The following is a 26,259-nucleotide window of genomic DNA, read 5'->3' as shown; positions in this document are numbered from 1 at the left end:
GCGCACGCTAGCTGAAAATCTACCGCCTGCTCAAAAGGAGGCGGTAGCGGCTAGTGCACGCGGCAATTTAGCGCGCGCTATTCCGCGCGTTAAGGCCCTAGCGCGGCTTTGTAAAAGGAGCCCTTAGTCTTATATACCGAGTCAACCCAACTATGGGGCTCGATTCAGTTTACAAAAGTTAGCTACTAAGACAGGGAAAACAATTAAGGCAAAGAATTACCGTATTTTCACGCATATAACGCGCATAACACGCTTACGCGTATAGCGCGCGGAAACAAAGCATTACTGTAAAAAAAAAAATCTATATAGCACGCACATGCATATACCGCGCATGCTGCTATAACCTCTTCCCGCCACACCCGCTTACTCCCTCTTCTGGCCTGCGAACTGGCATCCTTCCCCCCCCCCGCTCGCGTCACCCCCCCCTCCCCCGCGACCCTACATCCCCCCCAGCACCGCAAAGACATTGCTTACCCGATTGGGCACCGGCACCAGCACCAATGCACAGGATGTGCCAGTGCCAGTGCCCAAAGATCCTCCCTCGCCTAGGCGGGGCTGGGCAGTACGAGGGAGATGCTCCCTCTTCCCTGTGCTGGGCTGGTCTGGGCTTTGAGCATTTGCGCATGCTCAAAGCCTTCTGGTTTCGCTCTCTCTGAGATTCTCAGATTCAGAATCTCGGAGAGAGTGAGACCAGAAGGCTTTGAGCATGCGCAAATGCTCAAAGCCCAGACCAGCCCAGCACAGGGAAGAGGGAGGATCTCCCTCACACCACCCAGCCCAGCCCAGCCCAGCCCAGGGAGGATCTTTGGGCACTGGCACTGGCACGTCCTGTGCATTGGTGCTGGTGCCGGTGCCCAATCGGGTAAGCGATGTCTTTGCGGTGCGGGGGGGTGATGTAGGATTGCTGGGGAGGGGAGGTGACGCGATCGGGGGGGAGGATGCCGGTTCTCAGGGGGGATGCCGGATCGCAATGAGAAAAAAAAAAAATTGTATAACACGCTCACACATATAACGCGCATGGTTATACTCGGTTTGTAAAATCATGTATAATGCGTGCGTTATATGCGTGAAAATACGGTAGTCTGTTACAATCCCTTATTTATCAGTTAGAAGTTTCAAAAAGAAATAAGTTTCTAAGGTTTTCTGAAAGATAATCAGAGAAGGAAGGAGTCTAATTTCTGTAGGTTTCATATTTAGATTCTGGGTTTTCACTCAGATTATTTTCATGCAGCCGTTCAAGCATTAGCATTGTCTTAGAACGTAGAGATCTCCTCCAAACTTTCTTCCAAAATGACAAATACTGCAAAATACAACAGCAGCTTGATATATGGATTACATAAATTTAATAGCTATGCCTTTGTTTATTCAATTATGCAATAACACAATCCACAAACTTCACAAGGGTACTCAGTCAATACGATAGCTCAAACGGTAGGTAAATCTTAACTACCATTAATATGCCCTTATGTGCTGAAAATTGAATGCAATTGAATAAACCGTTGCAACTGAATAACCGTTGCAATTGAATAAACCATTTGTTTATTCAATTGCATTGGCTACCTATCATAATTGAATCAAATTCAAAATTGCTGGTTTAGCGCTCAAAATCTGAAAAGGATTGTGCCCCGTCTCTCTTACACAATCTATAACTTATCCAGCAGCTAGGCATTCCTCACATTTTTTAGGGCACTGAATATTCAAGGCTAATTTAGCCAACCACAGTCAGCGTTAACAAAAAAAAAAAAATAAAAAGCGCTTTTCACCTCCAGTTGAAAAGGTTAGGACTCTTCAGCTTGGAAAAGAGACGGTTGAGAGGCGATATGATTGAAGTCTACAAAATCCTGAGTGGAGTAGAACGGGTACAAGTGGATCGATTTTTCACTCTGTCAAAAATTACAAACACTAGGGGACACTCGATGAAGTTACAGGGAAATACTTTTAAAACCAATAGGAGGACATTTTTTTTTCACTCAGAGAATAGTTAAGCTCTGGAACGCACTGCCAGAAGTTGTGGTAAAAGCGGATAGCCTAGCTGGTTTTAAGAAAGGTTTGGACAAATTCCTGGAGGAAAAGTCCATAGTCTGTTATTAAGACATGGGGGAAGCCTCTGCTTGCCCTGGATCGGTAGCATGGAATGTTGCTACTCCTTGGGATTCTAGAATCTTGCTACTCTTTGGGAATTCCGCATGGAATGTTGCACTCTTTGGGTTTTGGCCAGGTACTAGTGACCTGGATTGGCCACCGTGAGAATGGACTACTGGGCTTGTTGGACCACTGGTCTGACCCAGTAAGGCTATTCTTAAGTTTTTATGAATACTGACCTGATTGTGTTTACTAATGAAACAAGGTACATTTAGAAAAATTCAGTAAAAAATACAAAAAAACTCGGTCAAAAAATGGGAACAGGTGGCGAGAAGTAGCAACTATGTATATCTCCTAGACAAAGACCCAGTGCAAAGAGACCCCCCACAAAAACAGAGAGATAACACCCGCCACCCATCCCTACCCCCAAAATAGATAAGTACCAGTGCCATACATACTATCAATTTCTCCCCCACCTCTTCCAATGCCATCAAGACTCTTGTTGCGCTGCTAACTTACCTCATCCTCTGAATTAATGAGCCGTGAGGTAACGCCACTGGTATAAATCCCACCATTTGTATCTTCATGGATCTTGATGCTGGACTTGCGGTATCGAGAATCAGGATCCCTGGCACTGTCAAAAAGGTCCAGAATCTCCTCGTTGTAGAGCTGGGGTTGAGGAGAGGCAAGGAGAGAGAAAAGAAAATGGGATGAACGCTAGAACTAGGGTGAGAAGGAAGTGTATGGATCTCTCTACTATAGTAGCAGACAGTGCTACAGGGCAGGATTGAGGTGCACTGAGAACATTGTGTGTGCTGGTCTCGGCTCTGAAGCAGCAGAAGGTGCTACAGGGCAGGATTGGCAGGGCTGTAACTCTGATGAATATCATAGCAGAATTAGCGAGTGATGAACCAGCTGGTAGCTATAGATCAAAGCCAGAATTCGGCTGCACGACATATTCCGTGACAGCCGCTATCCTCACGTTACCCCTCTCCTAAAGTCACTTCTTTGGCTTCCCATCCGTCTCTGAATACAATTCAAACTCCTCTTACTGACCTACAAATGCACTCACTCGGACCGCCCCTCACTATTTCTCTTCACTTATCTCCCCCTATGAACTCCCCCACCCCCGCCATGATCTCCACTCAGCTGATAAGTCCCTCCTACCTGTGCCCTTCTCCTCAACTGCCAACTCCAGACTCCGTCCCTTCTACCTTGCTGCATCATAGGCTTGGAACAAGCTGCCCACATCCCAATGCTGGGCTCCATCTCTGGCAGTGTTCAAGTGGCCAGTTAAAAGGCCACCTCTTCAAGAGTGCTTTCGACTCCTAACTCCTCTCACCTTGGGTTCCGCATCCCCAACCCTGTCACCTTGTCACGTCTGTCCGTTCCAAGTTAGATTGTAAGCTCTTCCGAGCAGGGACCATCTAAAATGTCAAAATGTGCAGCAATGCGTACGCCTTTCAGTGCTATATAAGTGCTATATAATGTTATTAGAAGGTTTTCCTGCATCTTATAGAAATTCTGGTTGCAAATCTGGTTTGGAATCCCAAGAGCTGTGAGAGCTACTGGCCAGGAACCCTAAAACCATCAGGCAAATGCCTCCATACCAGGGGCTCTAGTGGCTTCTAGAGTGTTGCTGGCATTTGCAACGACATGAGAAGTGTCAACAACATATCCCACTTCATTGCATGTCATTAACAAAAAATGTAAATTGAGCAACCATAAAACATGACATTTTGGTTTTCAAATCATACTTGCGCTATGGAGGAAAGAGACCATCACCTTTCTAAAAAAAAGAAAAAAGAAAAAAAAAAACAATGTTGTTCCCATAATGCCAAAATAGCCAGGAAAACCCACAAAAAAAATTAAAATTCCATGGGAAATGACATGAAATAAAACTTTACCAGATTTCCATCCCCAGTGGCTTTCTTAAATAGCAGCAGGTCCCATCTGGATCTGGATTTTAGATTTCATTACTCATGTTTCCAAATTTGAGCACAAGGTGAGTTACAAGCGGGGGAGGGGGAGGGATAACCGCTCTTGACGCCATCTTGGTGGGGGCGCTGATGCCTCCTTTTTGCCCTCCCCCCCCTTCATTCCACTCCTCCTCCGCTGCGCATGTGCCTTCAATTTCCCACCACTGTACCTCTAGCTCTTGCTGGAACGAGCAGCGGCTCCAACCCGCTGCTCGCGCCAGCCTCCGATTTGACTTTTGGGTCCTGTGTCTAGGAAGTGACGTCAGAGGGAGAGCCGACCCTGGCATGGGCAGCAAGTTAGCGATGCTGCCCACACTAGGGAGCGAAACGGGTATGGGAGAAGGGAAGGAGAGCGCACGCAGGGCAGGAGGGGGGGGAGGAGGCGAGGACGAGGTGGGCACCACCGCCCCAGATGCCTCCCACCCTTGCTACGCCACCGGTTACGAGTTCAGGAACACTAGGTAGTTAACTCGCTACAGAGGCCTTACAATATAATTTATACCCGAGACAACAGGAGGTGAAATGACTTGTCCAAGGTCCCAAGCAGCCTCAGTGGCAGACGTGGGATTTGAATCCCAGTTTTCCCTGGTTCCCAGCCATGCTCGCACTACTGGGCCACTCCTCCACTTTGGCCACCGATTCTCACTTTCAGTTGCGCTTGGATCCTTCGCCCCTCTCTGCTGAGATAGCATATGACAGTCAGCATGGATAGCCCAGAATGCTGCCACATGTGATCGACTGTCAGACTTTTGCTGCATTGCTCAAATACCGAGAAGAGAGGGGAAGGGAGATGCTGGGATCATTGCAGAGAGCATGGCTTTAATACATAAAACAGCTCTTCTCAGGTAGTCCAAATCTGACCTCGGACTACGTTTTTTTTTGTGACCACACTCCGCTGGACTAACAGATATATAGTTTACACCAGTGGTCTCAAACTCAAACCCTTTGTAGGGCCACATTTTGGATTTGTAGGTACTTGGAGGGCCTCAGAAAAAAATAGTTAATGTCTTATTAAAGAAATGACAATTTTGCATGAGGTAAAACTCTTTATAGTTTATAAATCTTCCCTTTTGGCTAAGTCTTACTAATAATATTGTCATTTATAGCTAAAGAGACATACGATCAAGAAACTGTTTTATTTTCCTTTTGTGATTATGATAAACATACCAAGGGCCTCAAAATAGTGCCTGGCGGGCCGCATGTGGCCCCCGGGCCGCGAGTTTGAGACCACTGGTTTACACTCAAATTCTTCCTTCTCTATAATGGAAATGGTCATATATTCTAATGAGAGAGTGCAAACCATAAAAAACAGACTCGCTTTTTCAATACCAGATAATCCAGGACAATGTATACCAAGCCTCATTTCACAGAGATCTTTCATGCCCTGATAACCATTTTTCTGCCTTCTAGAAGCATCCCTAAATTCACATTCTCCAAGTGACCATGTTACTTTCCAATCCGCCCTTGAAAGGAATCCAGTCCCCAGAGGCCTTTCCAACATCCCACCGTCAAATATTATTTATTATTAATGCTTGCATTCATTAACACTCAACCCTGGCAGTTTATTCTCCAACCAAGCAGCACATTTCATTTTAACTTCTCCGTTTAAGTGGGTTTAGAGGGAGAACAGGAGTCAATTACCACAGGGGAAAAATAAGACAAAAGGAAGGTATGGTCAGTCTATGGAATGTGGAGAATATTCCGTCAAATTCCGCAAGATCTCATTCATACATGAAGATACAGAGAAAGAAGTGAAAGGGAAAAAGGATAGAGATGCTGGAAGAACAGAAGGAAAAAGCTGGAGGATGGGAGAGAGGAGGAAACAATGCTAATGTCTCTACTAGGAAAGATATTAACCTCTAGTAGAGACATTAGCAGCAGAAACATAAGAAAACAAATATTTTGTATTGCTCTACCCCAAAAAGGTGAAAATAAGAAAGTATATCAATGCATGAAAGAGAGGAGACAGAAAAAGATTAAAATAAAGAACCATTAGCACACAGAAAAAGGTGAGTGGTGGGGGATGAAGGGATATAACACACCATGAACCCTTCAAAGAGCTGAACATCATTCAAGATAAATACTTCTCCAAATCTAGGAATTTACAGTAAAAATGGTTGGTGAGGAAGGAATCTACCTCCCCCAGGCCTTAGTTAGCTATATATGACCAGTGTGGTTGTACTGGCTGCATGAAAAACATGGCCGCCAAACTTGTGCTCTGTCCATTGGGTTCCCTTGCTGATGGGCGATGCAACGAGTAGAGTGGGAGTATTTAGGGGGATGTACCGCACAGGACACATTCCTGTCTCAGAATGCTCCTGGACCCCCCCCCCCTCCCCTTGAGAAAGCAGTTAGGTAGAACTCTCACAGAGTAATGCTGCATAGATTAGGCAGTTACAGACAGCCAGTACACAGGTTAGATTTTGTACATCTCATGACAGGACTGATGTTCACTTGCAAGCCAGGGTATGACCTCAGTCTCTCCAATTCATCACACACGGGAAGGGTATAGCAAAATGGTTAAAGCTACAGCCTCAGCACCCTGAGGTTGTGGGCTCAAACCCACGCTGCTCCTTGTGACCCTGGGCAAGTCACCTAATCCCCCCATTGTCCCAGGGACATAGATTGTGAGCCCACTAAGACAAGGAAAATGAATGAGTACCTGAATAAATTCATGTAAACTGTTCTGAGCTCCCCTGGAAAAGCAGTATAGAAGATGGAATAAATAAATAAATAGTGCGAAGAGTTTCAGACTCTGATAACTAGAGCGGAGATTGTGACATCATAATGCCTCACTCCACCAATGCCTAGGAGCCAACCTCATCAGTGATGTCACAATGCTTGATTGTAGTAAAAGTGAGCCAAGTGCAGGACATTTTGATTTCTAGACTGTGGCGCAGTGGTTAAAGCTATAGCCTCAGCACCCTCAAACCCACGTCGCTCCTTGTGACCCTGGGCAAGTCACTTAATCTCCCCATTGCCCCAGTTACATTAGATAGATTGTGAGCCCCCCGGGCAGACAGGCAAAAATGCTCGAGTACCTGAATAACGGTTCACATGAGTTAAAACAAACATAATAATTATGACAAACTAAAATCTTAAAATCAACAGGGGAGAGCTATCTTTTCTTTTCCAAAGAACTGTTACGTCATAAGAATGCGGAGACAAACCATTGGATTTCCAGCTGTTTCTGAATTGAAACCGAGCAATATATTGTCGCAATTGACCCCGCCAAAGTATTCCACATCTTAACACCAGCTATGCAGAATGTCATTGCTCTAGTGCACAGGTGTCAAAGTCGGTCCTCGAGGGCCACAATCCAGTCGGGTTTTCAGGATTTCCCCAATGAATATGCATGAGATCTATTAGCATACAATGAAAGCAGTGCATGCAAATAGATCTCGTGCATATTCATTGGGGAAATCCTGAAAACCCGATTGGATTGCGGCCCTTGAGGAGGGACTTTGACACCCCTGCTCTAGTGTCTGCATAGCAACCATGCTTCCTTGTGGTTAATACATTTTTATTTTCAGATCGTAAAAATCTGCCTGGTTTATAGTTCGCAATGACTTATTAAAAAATACCACGGCATTTGATGGATCACAGAAATAACCCTGGTAACTAGTGTAATTTTTTCAAAATTGGTGTCCTATGCGTCATCCTATCTAAACCTAAAATTAACCTGGCCGCAGCATTTTGTATCAATAGGTTCAGGACTCAGGAACTAAAGTGGAATTCTCCATAAGACACTAGTCTGTAGGGAGCTTTCTGCTATTCTTGGCCAGTGCTAGAACTCTTCAACATTAAAAGATGCTTGAAAGATAAAACAAGTACAAATAAATGCAAAAACCTGATTTTAAGTCAGTGGCAGGGCCAGCTCCTTGCTGTAAACCCCAGATCACTCTCATCCTTTCCCTCTTTATCTTCCAGCCCCACCTTATGCCACAATGGAGCACCTGCATCTGTCCGTCCGTATAAGACATACCTCCAGGAACTGTGCGCTGACCTTGAACTCTGGCACAGCCACACCTTGTTCCTGCGCCCTCCGTTTGCGCTCCTCTATGCCGCTGAAGAGGTGAGCGATGGCCCGCGGGATGATCCCCAGCTCCTGCGTTGACATGTTTACATCAAAGCCGGTACCCATGGTGTAAGTCTTTCCAGCCCCTGTCTGAAAGAAAAGAGAGGAACCCATCAAGCTGTACACATATCTTTAGTGGCCTGGGTACCATCCTTACATTCGTTCTGGCAGGACTAAGCAGGCAGACAACAGAGGTACACTAAGTCTCTGAAATGTTTGATCAAACAAAACACACATCTACTAGGTTATCGCCTCTGTATGATGTTTTTATTCATCATTACAAGATTTAGGGCTCCTTTTACAAAGCCGTGGTAGCGGCTGCTGCGGTGGTAATTGCTCTGACGCCCTTAAGGGCGAGGGGGGGGGTTAATTTTTATTTACTGTGGCTCAAAATGAATGCATGGGTATAAACAGTGGGAGCTGGACTTCACAGGTTAAGAGGCTTCTGACTTCATTTGCACAAGCAAGAAATTCAAGTGTGAGTTAATCCAACTCAAAGCAAACACTGGGCCTAGCTTAAACTGCAATAGAGAAGGAGGCGGCTGAAAATTTTCTCCATTATAATTAAAGGAAGTCATACAGGAACAACAGATGCAACAGCGCCCCGCCTCGTCCCAAAGACCTTACAACCTGGGAGGGATGGAGGAGAAACAGATGCAGAAGATTGGGATAGTAAACCATCCCAAAGGATGGTTTACCATCCCAATTGAAGGTCAAAGAGTAAGATCTTTCAGATGGTACATCCAGGGTTTTGTGTTTTTTTTAAATAAAGCTTTAATCGTTGCTATGACTTCTTTTAAAATATCTGGTTCTTCTTCGACTTGTTTCCAATTCAATTTCCCCAATATTATTCTTATTGCCTTGTTTGTATAAATTTTCCGTGCATTCTTTCCATCTCTTTTTAATGCTTTCCGGATCATTCAGTATCATTTCATTGGCGTCTTTAAGCATCCCCAGTTGAGGCTGGAATTTCTGATGCAATCTCTTAATCTCCTGAAAAGCCAATCTGGTTTTCAATTTTCTGGCAAATATCCTTGAGATATCGTTCTTTGTCTTGCTGAACTTGATTTTGAATGATCCAGAAAGTGTTAAAAAGAGATGTACCCTGGATGTACCATCTGAAAGAAGGAGGGGGGGGAGGAACTGGCCCGGGTGCCTTCTTGGTGGGGGTGCCGGCACCTCTCCATTACCCCCCCGTAACCCTGCTCGTGTTGGTGAAGATATAAAGAGGTACAGGGAGGAAGGGGAGGGTGTGAGTGGTACATCCTAGGCGCATCCTGCCCTCGCTACACCACTGAGTAGAAGACTGGGGAAGATAAGAGATGGGAGAAAATGCTTCCCCCCCACCCCAGGTTACAGTTACATTAAAGAAATTTACTCTAAAGGACATCCACAAAGTTAACAAAATGTAGACAGTTTAAAACAGAAAGCCTGAATTGAAATATGGTCCAAGGTCTCTGTAGTGCAAATCACTGGGTGCAGATGGGGGAGGTGGGATCCAAAAACACATCCATGGTATTGGGTGAAGTTACTGGCATCTCTCTCTTCTACATTTCCCTTACCTGGCCATATGCCAGTACTGTGGCATTGTAGCCCTCGAAGCAGCCCTCTATAAGCTTCAGAACACATGTGGTGTAGATTTGCTCCTGTATGCTGTCCAGATCAAAGACAAAGTCATAGGTGAAGGCTTTGTCCTTCCCCAGCAGCACCTGAGGCTCCCCGGGCGTTACAGATGTGCAGATGTGACATCCCTCAATCTTCTCCTTTGACAGCTGAGGACGTATCCTGCAAAGAGAGTTAAAGAAAAGTTACCAGAAGTGCTAGGACTGGATTTCATAGTTCAGGAGATGGGACCGAAGGAATCAGAAGAAGGGCATGGTGATAAAGAATATGTCATCTCTAGGACTGAAAGGCTTAGGGGGAGGCAGAGATACACAACCTGTACAAGGCAAGACTGAAGAGCTCAGAAGTCCAAAGTACAACCATCACTGTGCTAAATGGGCACCTTTTCCCAATGCAGCATTGAGACCATAATTACAAGATTATGAAACCAGCAGTCTTGGCTAGGTAACTCCATCAATGGAGCCAGGCTGACCTAAGGCGCCTTTCGGAAAGAAATTAAAACTGTATTATTCGACAGATTTATCTCCTAAACAGAAGTTACACTTAATTTATATTTTCATCCTGTCTATTTCTTGAGTAATACGTTGTACTTTCACTATTTGCATTATGTAATTCGCTGATTGTCCATCTCTCTTCAGTGCAAACCGCCTAGAAGGCATCTGACTATGGTGGTATAGAAGAATAAAGTTATGTTATATGTTATGTTATCAAAACTAGAAAAACTCTTGGCTAATCAGAATATTGCACCACTTTCTAGCTTTCCAATAGCCATTTCATGGTTCTGAATAAGTAAGTTTGTTTCCTATGTAAAAAAAATGATTTAACCATTAAAATCACATTTCCTGGAAGGAGCAGAACTCAGTTATAAAGAAACCCAAGAGAATCACCTGAAAATACTGGAGCAGGGCAAGTCACAAAAAAAACATTTAAATTGGCACCAAAAAGTATGCCTTACTGGTTGACCCTTCAGAAGGGTGATAGCATGCTCCTTTGCTCTCACAAAATGTTATGTTATGTTACCGCATGCTTCTATACCGCATAACCATAAGTTCAGTGTGGTTTACAAAAGTTACTTAATTAACAAGGAAAAGATCGAGAACAGCTAGTCAATCAGATATTAGAGAAAAGAAAGGCCTTAGGTTGCTTTCTGAAATGTTCGTAAGAATAAGATGATAGTAGAAGTGAGAGAAAGGCCTTATCGTAAGCAGCTGCTTGAAATGAGATCAGGTGGTCATGATACTTCTTGCTTTTGCAGCCTTTAACCGAAGGGAAAACAAAGAGAGCATGTGTTTTCTAGGGTGTCAGGTCAAAAGCGCGCCGGGACAAAGGCGCGCCCAGACAATTGAGCGCAGCGCACGCCGCCGCGCCGCTCTAAATTACTGTTTTTAGTGCTCCGACGGGGGGGCGTGGGGGGGAACCCCCCCAGTTTACTTAATAGACATTGCGCCGCGTTGTGGGGGCGTTGTGGGGGGTGTGGGGGGTTCTAACCCCCCACATTTTACTGAAAACTTCACTTTTTCCCTGTTTTTAGGGAAAAAGTTTAGTTTACAGTAAAATGTGGAGGGTTACAACCCCCCAAACCCCCCATTACGCCGGCGCGATGTCTATTAAGTAAACTGGGGGGTTCCCCAACAAACCCCCCCGTCGGAGCCCCTAAAAACTGTAATTGAGAGCGGCACGGCGGCGCGCGCTGCGCTCAATTGTTGGCGCGCGCTTTTGTCTTTCGCGCCGTTGTCTATGAACCGTTTTCTAGTATTCTTAATCTTAAGTTTGCCTGGTTCTGCCATATTTGGGACACAAACCATAAAGCCCATCCAGTACTGGCCTTACTTCCCTACTTCTGCTCCGACAAAGCTTTGTTTTGATTCCATCCTTTTACCACTTAAGGATACAGTCCCGCCCATAACCTCCCAGGGTTCATAGACAACGGCGCGAAAGTCAAAAGCGCGCGCTGCCGCACCGCTCTCAATTACAGTTTTTAGGGGCTACGACGGGGGGTTTTGTTGGGGAACCCCCCAGTTTACTTAATAGACATCGCGCCGGCGTAATGGGGGGTTTGGGGGGTTGTAACCCTCCACATTTTACTGTAAACTGAACTTTTTCCCTAAAAACAGGGAAAAAGTGAAGTTTTCAGTAAAATGTGGGGGGTTAGAACCCCCCACGCCCCCCACAACGCCCCCACAACGCGGCGCGATGTCTATTAAGTAAACTGGGGGGGTTCCCCCCCACGCCCCCCCGTCGGAGCGCTAAAAACAGTAATTTAGAGTGGAGCGGCGGCGTGCGCTGCTCTCAATTGTCTGGGCGCGCCTTTGTCCCGGCGCGCTTTTGACCTGACACTACCACTCAGCTCCACCCACAACTCTTCCCAGCCCCGTCCGCAACTTCGCCCAGCCCCACCCACAGCATCTTCTTCCAATGGCAGCAGGAGATGATGTTTTAGGAAGGTCTCTCCTGCTGCTGGAAGGAGAGTCCACTCAGTGGGAGATCCCTGCTCCTCGGAGGGAGTGTGGGAGATGACCCGCCAGAGCTGGAGATTTGGCAAGTCTGAAAAAGTACTTCCTGACATTTACTCCATCACCATCTCCAGGAATTACCCAGGAGGCTGTTGAACAAACTTGAAGGGCTAAAGTTAGGACCCAAAGTGGTGAACTGGGTCAGAAACTGGCTGTCGGACAGACGCCAGAGGGTGGTGGTTAATGGAAGTCGCTCGAAGGAAGGAAAGGTGACTAGTGGAGTCCCTCAGGGTTCGGTGCTGGGGCCAATCCTGTTCAATATGTATGTAAGTGACATTGCTGAAGGGTTAGAAGGAAAAGTGTGCCTTTTTGCAGATGATACCAAGATTTGTAACAGAGTAGACACCGAAGAGGGAGTGGAAAATATGAAAAAGGATCTGCAAAAGTTAGAGGAATGGTCTAATGCCTGGCAACTAAAATTCAATGCAAAGAAATGCAGAGTAATGCATTTGGGGATTAATAATAGGAAGGAACCGTATATGCTGGGAGGAGAGAAGCTGATATGCACGGACGGGGAGAGGGACCTCGGGGTGATAGTGTCCGAAGATCTAAAGGCGAAAAAACAGTGTGACAAGGCAGTGGCTGCTGCCAGAAGGATTCTGGGCTGTATAAAGAGAGGCGTAGTCAGTAGAAGAAAGAAGGTGTTGATGCCCCTGTACAGGTCATTGGTGAGGCTCCACTTGGAGTATTGTGTTCAGTTTTGGAGACCGTATCTGGCGAAAGACGTAAGAAGACTTGAGGCGGTCCAGAGGAGGGCGACGAAAATGATAGGAGGCTTGCACCAGAAGACATATGAGGAGAGACTGGAAGCCCTGAATATGTATACCCTAGAGGAAAGGAGAGACAGGGGAGATATGATTCAGACGTTCAAATACTTAAAGGGTATTAACGTAGAACAAAATCTTTTCCAGAGAAAGGAAAATGGTAAAACCAGAGGACATAATTTGAGGTTGAGGGGTGGTAGATTCAGGGGCAATGTTAGGAAATTCTACTTTACGGAGAGGGTGGTGGATGCCTGGAATGCGCTCCCGGGAGAGGTGGTGGAGAGTAAAACTGTGACTGAGTTCAAAGAAGCGTGGGATGAACACAGAAGATTTAGAATCAGAAAATAATATTAAAGATTGAACTAGGCCAGTTACTGGGCAGACTTGTACGGTCTGTGTCTGTGTATGGCCGTTTGGAGGAGGATGGGCAGGGGAGGGCTTCAATGGCTGGGAGGGTGTAGATGGGCTGGAGTAAGTCTTAACAGAGATTTCGGCAGTTGGAACCCAAGCACAGTACCGGGTAAAGCTTTGGATTCTCGCCCAGAAATAGCTAAGAAGAAAAAAAAAAAAATTTTTAAATTGAATCAGGTTGGGCAGACTGGATGGACCATTCGGGTCTTTATCTGCCGTCATCTACTATGTTAAGTGCTCAAAAAACTAACTCAGGGTGGCACTAACAATAATAATAATAACTTTATTTTTGTATACCGCCATACCCAGGGAGTTCTAGGCGGTTCACATCAATTAAACAAAACTTCATAAGAAATTACAATAAACTATCTTTACAAGTAAAGAAGGTATTGGAACAAAATTAACAAGAAATTACAATTGATCATGGTTACAGTTGATCATAATTACAGGCAATGAGGTGATAAAGATGGGCAAGTGAAAATGAAGCCTTTTTGAATACATGTTTGTTTCATCCTATGTGTGTTTTTTATATTTTGGTGTTTAGCCTATCCGGCATCACGTTGTCGTGATGACGTTATGAGCCCGGCTCCTTCGTCTTTTTGAACGAGCCGGGCGCATCTCGCAGTCCTTCGTCCATTTTGTGAGGAGCCAGCTGTAATTTTGTCTTGCTAAGAAACGTGGAGTATTCCGAATAACACGGATCCCCTGAAGTAGCTTTTTTTGGCGAAACAGAAAGTCTTTTCTGTCGGGACTAGGAAGTTTTACATCTCCAGATGAGTGATATCTTTTCTGATATATGACATTTCGGTTTCACAAAGTCACGCAGCTTAACGAAGTTTGTATGTTTATAGCTGAGCTGATTGCCACATTGTAGGTGTTTGGGAATGATTTCTCCCCCTTTTTTGGGACAGATTCAATAGGTGATACTTTGGAAATATCAAAAAGATTGAAGAAGAAAGATTGAAAAATTTGAAAAAAAATACAACACTTTGATGTATGGAAGTTATTTATAATTGTACGGAGTTTTTTTTTTATAAACCTGTGATGATGAGGGCGGCTTAGGGTACTTGTGTAGTCCCGGCTGCTCTCAATTGAGGTTTATTTTTCTCCGTTGTGTTTTATGATTTTGTCAATAGTCTTTTCTGTCCTTTTGGTATGAATGAATCCCTTCTAGCTAACTTTATTTACAATACATGTTGAATTCTAGTTTTTGTGATTAAATACGATTGTACCTCTTGACATATTTAGTTGTAGTAACAAGTGAAAGCCATATGTAGGCAGGAAGATTAAACTGAATGCTGAATTGTCCTGTATCGGGCCAGGTGCTCTCAGAGCCTATTCTAATATTCATTGATCACCATCCAAATAATGATTCTCAGCTTTGATCTGTTGGGTCAGTATCCTAGTCTGCCTAGGCAAAGAGCAGAATTAATAATATGCAAAAATCAATCACTTTACATAATTCATATCCTTAATCCTGGCTATTAAAGACTAAAGCCAATCACCGAGAAAAGGAAAAGACCCAAACCTCACCAGAGCTGAAGATGGACAAGAAAGTCTTTAAGCTTCAATTTCTTTGGTAAGATGTGAAAGAAACATGCTTCACCATAGTAACCAAGTGTCTTCAGAGGAGCATACAAAACCCAATACACTGCTCCCCTCTCCTCGAAATCCCCTCAGAAAGGGGGAGGGGGGAAGCGTGGGCCAAGTTGCTTATAATGCAAATAATCCAGTCACAGTTCCCAGTAGCTGTGGGCCACACAATGGCCTGGTTGTTCCCCACTCTATAAGCCAACATTTACAAAACGAACCCCGAGGGTTCACCGAAACAGGGACGGTGTCCACAGTAATAGCAATGTCAATCAATCAACACAGCGATGCTTTGTCCTGGGTGGGACCCAAGAGGAGGATGCGTCTTCTCTGTCGTCCATGGAAAGTTAACCTCTAAACTACCTCATACATTATACAGGATTAGAAACACTCATTTATACAGAACAGCTCTGATCACTACCTTACACAGCTCAGCTCAAACAGGCCAATCCAACCCTAATTTTAGGGCACACATGTAGCTTTGATTTCTCTAAGAAAAGCAAGAATACGCTTTGAAATATCCGACAATGCGTGTACATCAAATTTTAATAAAAACTTGAAACTTAAACTTGATAAATATGAATTGGAGCAAAACCAGGAGAGGATCAGCCTTGGAATGTTAACTGACTCCATATTCACCCAAAAGGGTTCATCCAGTCCAGGTTTTACCCTACCGCAAGCAGAAACTTGTAGTTCTGATGTCCAAATTGGATTCCTGAAGAAAAGCAAGACTACAAATCCCTGAATGCAATAGGGTAAACCCAGCGTTGGATCAACCTTGTCATGCGAATTAGGAGCCAGTTGGCAACCCTAGATCAACCTGCTCAGGTTGGCTTTTGTGATATGACAAACCCAAAAACACTCCATTGTAACATCAGGCCATTTGGCAGTCACCATTTACAGTAGAGACAGTCAAGTTCCAGTTCTGAACTAGGACTGGCTACAGTAGGGTAGAGTTGCTATACTGTTCAAGGGTCATCAAACTCACTTCCATTTCAGGTAGAACACCTGAGGCATTATGGGTAACTGACTGCCTCTGATGATGTCATCAAGTGCTGAGACCATTATCCACATCATTTAACATTCAAAACATATGCTATGATTGCAGACGCAGTATATCTCTGTGCATGGGAGGGGTAGAATCAAAGTTAATATTAGTGAATAAACGACTCTAATTAACGGTGGGGGAAGGGAAGACATTCTTAGGATTGAAAGCAACAGTATTGTGGTATTTTGTTCCATGATTGCATCATATACCTACCTATATGAGATGAAGTGATACCTTTGCAGAGAATGCCAGATACAACTCTGACCTCCTTATTGGGCAGGCTGGATGGACCGTAGAGGTCTTTATCTGCTGACATTTTGTACATTACATCATTCTTGTCACTGGCAACAATACACACCACACTCTGCCATTGCAGTGTGTAGTGCATTGGCAGAATTCCAGTCTAACATATGGCAGGTTGGGGTTCGAATCCCAGCCTACAATTATAATGGGAGGAGTGTGGCGCAGTGGTTAAAGCTACAGCCTCAGCACCCCGAGGCTATGGGTTCAAACCCAAACTACTCCTTGTGATATTGGGCAAGTCACTTAATCCCCCCATTGCCCCAGGTATGTTACATTGATTGTGTGCCTGCCAGGACAGATAGGGAGAAATGCTTGAGTGCCTGAACAAATTCATGTAAACTGTTCTGAGCTCCCCTGGGAGAACGGTATAGAAAACTGAATAAATAAATAGTGTGAAAAGTTTCAGCCTCTGATAACCAGAGCTGGTATTGTGACATCATAATGCCTCATTCCATCAATGCCTAAGCAACAGTGATGTCACAATGGCTTGATTCTCCTATAGTTGGCTCACTTTTACTACATTATGATTTCAAGAGTGGCACAGTGGTTAAAGTTACAGCCTCAGCACCTTGAGGTTGTGGGCTCAAACCCACGCTGCTCCTTGTGACCCTGGGCATGTCACTTAATCCCCCCATTGACCCAGGTACATTAGATAGATTGTGAGCCCCCCGGGACAGACAGGGAAAAATGCCCGAGTGCCTGAACACATTCATATAAACTGTTCTGAGCTCCCCTGGGAGAATAGAAAATTGAATGAATAAATAAATACAGTATCTTTTAGAACAGCAGAGTGTTTCAATCAATAAAACAGTAGCAACACAGAGAAAGGTTACCATCTCGCCCCAGGTCAATCAAATATGCTACGCCATTTCTAGATTTTCCCTCAGTGCATCAGTAGTTCTGATCTTCCCACTAATTAATTTCCCTAAATAACCAAGATCTAGAAATCCGTGCATATAATTGGACAAAACAATGGCTAGATCAACCTGTTCAGTAGACCTGGGGCGATGTGTCGTTAAGTTATTCAGCACTTGCACCATAAATTTACAACTCTAAATATGTAAACCCTGCTGAAAAGAGGGGAAGGGATATATGAAAGGGACATTTAAATACATCATAAGATACTAATAAGGCAACAGACAGAGAAAGGCACTTTTTAAAGAGAGAGGACACCAGATTAGGAGTGGTAAGAGCGGATAGCGTAGCTGGTTTTAAGATAGGTTTGGACAAGTTCTTGGAGGAAAAGTCCATAGTCTGTTATTGAGAAAGTCACGGAGGAAGCCACTGCTTGCCCTGGATCGGTAGCATGGAATTTTGCAACTCCTTGGGTTTTGGCCAGGTACTACGGATTGGCTACCATGAGAACGAGCTACTGGGCTTGATGGACCATTGGTCTGACCCAGTAAGGCTATTCTTATGTTCTTACGTGAGCCAAGTATAGGACAATCAAGCCATTGTGACATCACTGATGAGGTTGACTCTGAGACACTGTGGAATGAGGCATTATGACATCACAATCTCAGCTCTGGAATGTTGCTCTCATTGGGGTTCCAATCTGGCTATTCTTTGAGATGCTGGAATGTTTCTACTCCTTGGGTTTTGGCCAGGTACTAGGGACCTGGATTGAGCACCGTGAGAACGGGCTACTGGGCTTTTTGGACTATTGGTCTGACCCCGTAAAGCTATTCTTATGCTCTTAATCAATGATGAGAAGCTACAAAAGAGTTTGTGATCATTGCTTTCCGGCTACTATTCTGTACCAATCTTAATTTTTGTATAGTTTTTCATTTTGTCTCATTTCCTGTTGCATTGCTAGGAAGTGAGTTGCTAACTTCTGGAAAAGATATTATCAAGGTAAGAACATAATCTCTTTATGTCATGTCTGTCTGTCCGAGTTAGATTGTAAACTCTTATGAGCAGGGACCATCTGTTAAATGTCAAAATGTACAGCTTCGCATATGCCTTTCAGTGATACAGAAGTGATAAATCATAGTAACCATGGTCTTCGAGGGTCACAACCCATTCAGATTTCCACAATGGAATCAGTACATGCAAATCAATCTCATAAATATTCATTGTGGAAATCTTGAAAATCCAACTGGGTTGTGGTCCTCAAGGATTTAAAAAAAATAAATAAATTTAAATCAGAGCCAGATCAGTGTATAGGCAAGCAAGATAAATACATGGCTTAAGCACCAAATTGAGAAGGTATCAAAAACCTGAGATCCTTTCCTCCCCGCTACTGCTGTCCAATCTCCAAGGCTTCTCCTGCTCTTTTGGAGGGGAGCACCCTTATTGGTCCTCTTCTGATTAGTGCCGGCATTCTTAATCTGACCCTGGGGAAGACTCTGAGTAATATAGAGGACACAGTTTCCCACCGAGAGTGCTGGAGGCTACAGAACCAGAATTCAAGAACGCCAGGGATAGGCCCAACTGAAGAGGGGGAGGTAAAGTTGCAGATGAAACACGGTCTGGGTATCGTTGGAGCAGATAAGGATGAGACCAACTAAATGGGCCTTGTTTAAGGGCATTAATTCAATGAAAGGACTCTAAGCATTTGTTTCAAAAGGTTCCCCCCCCCAGAGCAGCAGGTCCATCTCAGGACATCTGAGAGTGGCTGAAAGTGGGCCCCTGCGTGGCTAGAATCTATGCCACTGATCTTACATGTTTTATCCGACATTCTCAGAGCTGTCACGTTACCCAGCTCCAGGCTGGAGACTTTTTGGGCCGAATGTTGGCTTTTAACTTATATCCCAAAGCAGTGTGGGATTTGTAGTGCCCAATACTGCCCATTGGAGTCAGCCTGAAATTGGGTAACCTATCCTCTCTGGAATCATTGTGTGCATCTTGCAGACTTGATGGGATGATCGAGACCTGCATCGTGTTGGACTTTAAGAATAAATGGGATGCCTATAGGGGATCCCTAAGAGGGTCAATCTGAATAAATAGTCACTAGGTATAGACTTAAGAGGAAGGGTCAGTAGGGTGGGCAGACTTGATGGGCTATAGCCCTTTTCTGCCGTCATCTTCTATGTTTCTAGTGTAGCTAAAAATCCATAAAAACTGCACAGTGGCCTAGCTGAGCAGTTCTCACTGTGTCCAATAATTTCCTCATGGGCATGGCCCCTCTTGGCAAGCTTCTTTGAGCAGTAGGATAGGGGTCTGGAGGGAGGTTTCAGTCTGATTAATTTGTCTTAAAACTGCTGTCACCGACAGTTCTTTTGATCAACATCTTTCTGACCTTCCTTCTACTCACAAGAGCTCCTTGTGAAAAGCACAGTCATTTGTAGCAGTCTAAGGCCTTCCTCTAACCAACTCTCTCTCTGTCTCCATCTTTATGAAAACGAAAGAGGTTGAAAGATACAACTTAATTGTGTTAACACATCCCCTTGGTTATACATGCATTCAAAATTTGACTCGCCAGATGGGGAGCAGCATTTAGAAATGGCACTAGTTCAAAAGTCTAAAGCTAATCGTGGCAATTAAAATTTCTAGGTAGCTAGTTAAAAAAAACCTCTTAACTGCTGCCCTGATATTCCCTGAAGCCCCCAGGCTTTGATGAAGAGCCAGAATGGCATCACACCATGTTCAATTGGTCCATCAGGTTTATCAGTGGATGATGTAATCTGCAACACTGGCCAAAGTGTGCCCCTCATTAATTGACGTGCAGTACAGATTACCCATGAATAAGTGTTTTCTAAAGCAGGTGGGCTCTTTCTCCAGATAAATATCCTTTCCGTTGGGTTCCCACTTTGTCTCATTTGCAGAACAATAGAAAGCATATGCCTTTTTTGGGACAATAGTTGATGCAAATGAAAACATATTTGGTTGCACATGCAAATTTGGTGTCAGGTCAAAAGCGCGCCGGGACAAAGGCGCGCGCAGACAATTGAGCGCAGCGCGGAGGCGCACGCCACAAAAAATTAGTTTTTATGGCGCCGCGTTGTGGGGACGTTGTGGGGGGTTGCAACCCCCCACATTTTACTGAAAACTTCACGCTTTCCCTGTTTTTAGGGAAAAAGTTAAGTTTACAGTAAAATGTGGAGGGTTACAACCCCCCAAACTCCCCACAACGCCGGCGCGATCTCTATTAAGTAAACTGGGGGGGCCCCCCAACAAAACCCCCCGTCGGAGCCCCTAAAAACTGTAATTTTCTTCGGTGCGCCCCTCCGTCTTGCGTTCAGTTGTCGGCGCGCCTTTGTCTTTCGCCCACTTGTCTATGAACCTGCAAATTCATCTCTAGTTTGCTGAGAAAAAGTCACCCTCTTAATTTCTTTCAACTTCACAGGTACAAGATTTTTAACTAGCAAGTGGCCTATTCACCTTCTCCCCCGGGAGGGAGGCAGGAGGGAGTTGCTGTACATTCAGAACACAAAACAAACAAAAAAAAAGGTCCACTAGGTTGGTCCACAGCAAAGAGTAGAAGCCAGAAAACATAACCAATTGTGGAGGCAATGATCTTGACGTGAAAGTTTAATCATTTTCCCTTGATATGAAAGTTTTAATATACACGAAAGCATTGCTTGTCTCACTGTTTCACAGTATGCATATTCTAACCTTGTGGCAACCTAGAACTGGACCCCAGAAGAAAATTATTCATAACCGAAACACGGAGCGTCGGATAAACATCACGTTTTTTCCTGGATTTAATATTTGCCTGCATTGCTTTTATTTTTTAAGTTTTTTCAACTTTCATATCACGGAAGATCGTTGTCTCCACAGTTGGTTTTGGTTTGTTTGTTTTTTTTTGTGCATTCAGAACATGCATCAGAAGAAAAACTGCTTTTCCTGAAATTTTGAGGTTTCCTGAGTGCAGCGTTCCCCCACTTCATTACACTACAGCCATTTCATTTTATTTAACTCTCTATACCGTTCTCTCAGGAGAGCTCAGAACGGTTTACATGAATTTATTCAGGTACTCGAGCATTTTTCCCTGTCTGTCACAGCGGGCTCACAATCTATTTAATGTACCTGGGGCAATGGGGGGATTAAGTGACTTACCCAAGGTCACAAGGAGCAGCGTGGGTTTGGAACCCACAACCTCAGGGTGCTGAGGCTATAGCTTTAACCACTATGATGCTCTAGAAATCAAAATGTGGTAAAAGTGAGCCAAGTATAGGACAATCCAGCCATTGTGACATCACTGCTGAGGTTGGCTCTTAGGCATTGATGGAATGAGGCATTATGATGTCACAATACCAGCTCTGGTTATCAGAGGCTGAAACTTGTCACACTATTTATTTATTCAGTTTTCTATGCTGTTCTCCCAGGGGAGCTCAGAACGGTTTACATGAATTTATTCAGGTACTCGAGCATTTTTCCCTGTCTGTCACAGTGGGCTCACAATCTATTTAATGTACCTGGGGCAATGGGGGGATTAAGTGGCTTGCCCAGGGTCACAAGGAGCAGCGTGGGTTTGAACCGACAACCTCAGGGTGCTGAGGCTGTAGCTTTAACCACTGTGACACTCTAGAAATCAAAATGTGGTAACAATGAGCCAAGTATAGGACAATCAAGCCATTGTGACATCACTGATGAGGTTGGCTCTTACTGGTGGAATGAGGCATTATGACATCACAATACCAGCTCTGGTTGTCAGAGGCTGAAACGTTTCACACTATTTACTTATTCAATTTTCTATACCTTTCACCCAGGAGAGCTCAGAATGGTTTATATGAATTTATTCAGGTACTTTTTCTCTGTCTGTCACAGCGGGCTCACAATCTTTCTAACGTACCTGGGGCAATGGGAGGGGATTAAGTGTCTTGCCCAGGGTCACAAGGAGCAGCGTGGGTTTGAACCCACAACACCAGGGTGCTGAGGCTGTAGCTTTAACCACTGTGCCACACATAGGTATGGTAATATATGCAAATGTTGGGAAGAAGATAGTGATACAGGGTGTCCACAAAGTCTCTTTACAATTTCAAAAAATTACTAAAAAGGCAATTGATGAGATATGTTAATCAAATTTGTCCTATGTACTCAGTCATTATCAAAGTTTGTAATCACATTGCAATTGGGTATTTCAGGCACTCTGTTGATGAAAGAGGCTGTTGAATAAACCCCTATTAAAAAAATGGCTACACCTCAAGAAAAGGCACAATGTGTAGCGTGGTTTATTGAAACAAAATCGGATATGCAGAATCGGCGAAACTACAGGACTAAGTACGGAAAACATCCACCGTCACATCTGTCAATTCGTGCACGGCACAAGAAATTTATGGAGACGGGGCTGTGTTGGATAAAGAAAGGAGTGGATGACAAAGAATATCGGAGGAAAACGTCGAGACAATCCTTTGCTCGTTCTCTTTCAAATCCATCCTTATAGAGGTGTATTAAAGGAGGCAAAAAAAATAAAACCCAACAACTTCACTATCTACTCCTCATTTTGTAATAAGTTCCACAGATTTGTTTATTCATTTGTTTTTTTAATAAAATCTTGAAATTGTAAAGAGACTTTGTGGACACCCTGTATATTTATATAGAATGCACAGACAACATGCCAGAGGAAACCAGAATCAGCATTTTCAGAGGTCAGCACATGTGGAGGAATGGCCTAGTGGTTAGAGCAGCCAGCTGAGAACCAGGCAGCAAAGTCCAAATGCATTTCTCTCGCTGACAGTCCTTGTGACCTTGAGCAAATCATGACACTTTCAGAACAGGAAATTAATAGATGTACCTGAATATATACTTGAGCTCAGACCCGGAAAAGTGGAAAACTAAATCTAAAAAGCAAATTCTCTTAAAAGAGTATTTAAGCTCTTCCCCTCAAATAGGATGACCATAGTTATAGAGTTGACTTGCAGCTGTGAAGGGGGCGTTGCAAGACCAACCCCCAGAATCAGCAGGAGGGCAAATTAGAAATTCACATGAAGGATGGGGAATTAACAGCCATGTAACAGATGCGCTTCTTCCTTTCTAAATGCCCCTCTCTCAGAAAATAAAAGGCAGCACACTTTGAAGCCTCAACAGGTGCAAGGCGGCTTCAGAGGCAGCAGATCGTGCAGATAAGCGATCCAGGATGAGGCCGTCAAGCTTAAGATAAACAGATATCAGCACAAAAAACTGACATTTGTGATGAGTAGCTACAGTCTATTCGTGCATCTATCATAAGCCTCAAACACTCAAATCTCCTGAAACTCCAAAGCACATAAAAATATCAAAACTAAAAAGCTAAAACCTTTCATCATAAAGCATTTTCCACTGCCAGATACACATGGCCAATATACACGCTGATGAAACTGAACATATTTTGACACTGGGTCGGACCAATGGTCCATCAAGCCCAAAACCCAAGGAGTAGCAACGGTTCATAGACAACGGCGTGAAAGACAAAAGCACGCGCTGACAATTGAGCGCAGCGCGTGCCGCCGCACCGCTCTAAATTACAGTTTTTAGGGGCTCCGACGGGGGGGTTTGTTGGGGAACCCCCCCAGTTTACTTAATGGACATCGCGCCGGCGTTATGGGGGGTTTGGGGGGTTGTAACCCTCCACATTTTACTGTAAACTGAACTTTTTCCCTAAAAACAGGGAAAAAGTGAAGTTTTCAGTAAAATGTGGGGGGTTACAACCCCACACCCCCCCACAACGCGGCGTGATGTCTATTAAGTAAAGTGGGGGGGTTCCCCCCACTCCCCCCCGTAGGAGCACTAAAAACAGTAATTTAGAGCGGCGCGGCGGTGCGCGCTGCGCTCAATTGTCTGGGCGCGCCTTTGTCCCGGCGCGCTTTTGACCTGACACCGTAGCAACATTCCAGCATCTCAAAGAATAGCCAGATTCTGGAACCCCAATGAGAGCAACATTCCAGAGCTGAGATTGTGATGTCATAATGCCTCATTCCACAGTGCCTCAGAGCCAACCTCATCAGTGATGTTACAATGGCTTAAATGTTCTATACTTGGCTCACGTAAGAACATAAGAATAGCCTTACTGGGTCAGTCCAATAGTCCATCAAGCCCAGTAGTCTGTCTCCACAGTGGCCAATCCAGGATTCATAGTACCTGGCCAAAACCCAAGGAGTCGCAACATTCCATGCCACGATTATTTATTTTCTACATTTCTATTCCACACCATCCAAAGTTCTAGGTGGATTACAACAGACATACACAGCATTAAGTGAAACAATAGACAATGAACAGATTAGAGTATGAGTGCTCCCTGCGATGTATCTGCCTCTTTTATAAGAACAGCCAAATATAGAGGAAGCCGCTGCTTGCCCTGGGACCGGTAGCATGGAATGTTGCTAATATTTCAGGTTTTTTTGCCAGGTACTTGTGACCTGGATTGGCCACTGTGAAGAAATGACAAAGGACTAGATCAAGGGTAGGGAACTCCGGTCCTCGAGAGCCGTATTCCAGTCAGGTTTTCAGGATTTCCCCAATGAATATGCATGAGATCTATTTGCATGCACTGCTTTCAATGCATATTCACTGGGGAAATCCTGAAAACCCGACTGGAATACGGCTCTCGAGGACTGGAGTTCCCTACCCCTGGACTAGATGGACCATTGGCCTAACCAAGTATGGCTATTCTTATGTTCTTATGGGGTTATACCAGGGGTGTCCAATGTCGGTCCTCGAGGGCCGCAGTCCAGTCGGATTTTCAGGATTTCCCCAATGAATATACATGAGGTCTATTTGCATGCACTGCTTTCATTGTATGCTAATAGATCTCATGCATATTCATTGGGGAAATCCTGAAAACCCGACTGGATTGCGGCCCTCGAGGACCGACATTGGACACCCCTGGGTAATAAGAATAGCCTAACTGGGACAATCCGAGTCACAAGTATCTGACAAAAACCCCAAATAGTAGCAGCATTCCATGCCACCGATCCAAGGCAAGCAGTGGCTTCTCCCATATCTGTCTCAATAGCAGTTTATGAACTTTTCCTCCAAGAACTTGACCAAACTTTTTTTTAAACCAGCTACATTAATCGCTCTTGCCACATCCTCTGGAAACGCATTCCAGGCCCATCATGCCTAGTCTTCTGTTTCCATCAACAGTCACTTGATACAATGAGTGGGGTGGGCGCACTTGAGGGTGACCAGCACAGGACACATTCCTGGTTTAGGATGATCCTGGAACCTACCCCCTCCTCAGGGAAAACAGTCAGACAGAACTCTAACAAAGTAATGCACAGATTAGGCAATCATAGGACAACCTGTGAACAGGTTTATTTATTTAAATTTATTTTAAAAAATTTATATCCCGAATATCCAGCAATTCTATGAAGGACACAAATAAACATACATAATAAAATACACTGTGAACACATAAGAAAAACGAAACAACACAGCATAAATAATCTCTAATAAAATAACAGCAAGTAATTTTAAAAAAATCATAACAGAACATCCCCATCTAACAAAGATCATATATCACACCTATCAAGCACAGAAACGCTCAAATAGCACAGGTTAGATCTGTACATCTCATGACAGGACTGAAGCTCACTTGTAAGCTAGAGCAGTGTTTTTCAACCTTTTTACACCTATGGACCAGCAAAAATAAAAGATTTATTCTGTGGACCGGCATCGGTCCGTGGACCGGCAGTTGAAGAACACTGGGCTAAGTCGTGGGCCAGACCCTGCCCATCTCTACCCAATCTCCACCCCAGACCCCACCCCCATAATAGTACTAATTGCACCTTGCACGTCCCGTGCCTCATCTGGAAGCCTTCCCTCTGACGTTGCGGTTCAGGCGCAGGATGCTCGTAGGAGCCACGGCCCGTGGCTTTGTGCACTGAATCAGTTAGGAAGAAGGAGCTGGCTCGAAGATAACGCTGCATCGATCGCACCGTGGACCGGCGGTTGAAGAACACTGTTTTGGGCCTGATGCATGTGCTGGCCCTGTGGACCGGCAGGA

General features: G+C 44.5%; 1 protein-coding gene across 3 annotated transcripts in view; it reads right to left on the bottom strand.

Annotated features, from left to right (window-relative positions):
- Window positions 1–26,259, bottom strand: part of KIF21B (kinesin family member 21B) — a 113,716-nt gene that overhangs the window by 66,661 nt on the left and 20,796 nt on the right. For 2 of the 3 annotated variants that reach the window (XM_033919236.1, XM_033919239.1), the window contains exons 2-4: window positions 9,702–9,924; window positions 8,047–8,229; window positions 2,602–2,751 (exon numbers count right to left, since the gene is read on the bottom strand). In XM_033919236.1, the coding sequence (XP_033775127.1) occupies window positions 2,602–2,751; window positions 8,047–8,229; window positions 9,702–9,924 (556 nt within the window). The remainder of the gene's footprint in view (window positions 1–2,601; window positions 2,752–8,046; window positions 8,230–9,701; window positions 9,925–26,259) is intronic. The other variant, XM_033919238.1, reaches the window with a different exon arrangement.

The sequence above is a fragment of the Geotrypetes seraphini genome, chromosome 13 (assembly GCF_902459505.1).
Source record: "Geotrypetes seraphini chromosome 13, aGeoSer1.1, whole genome shotgun sequence".
Taxonomy (NCBI): Eukaryota; Metazoa; Chordata; class Amphibia; order Gymnophiona; family Dermophiidae; genus Geotrypetes; species Geotrypetes seraphini.
Note: the sequence above shows the minus strand (reverse complement) of the source record. Positions and strands in the feature narration are given on the sequence as shown.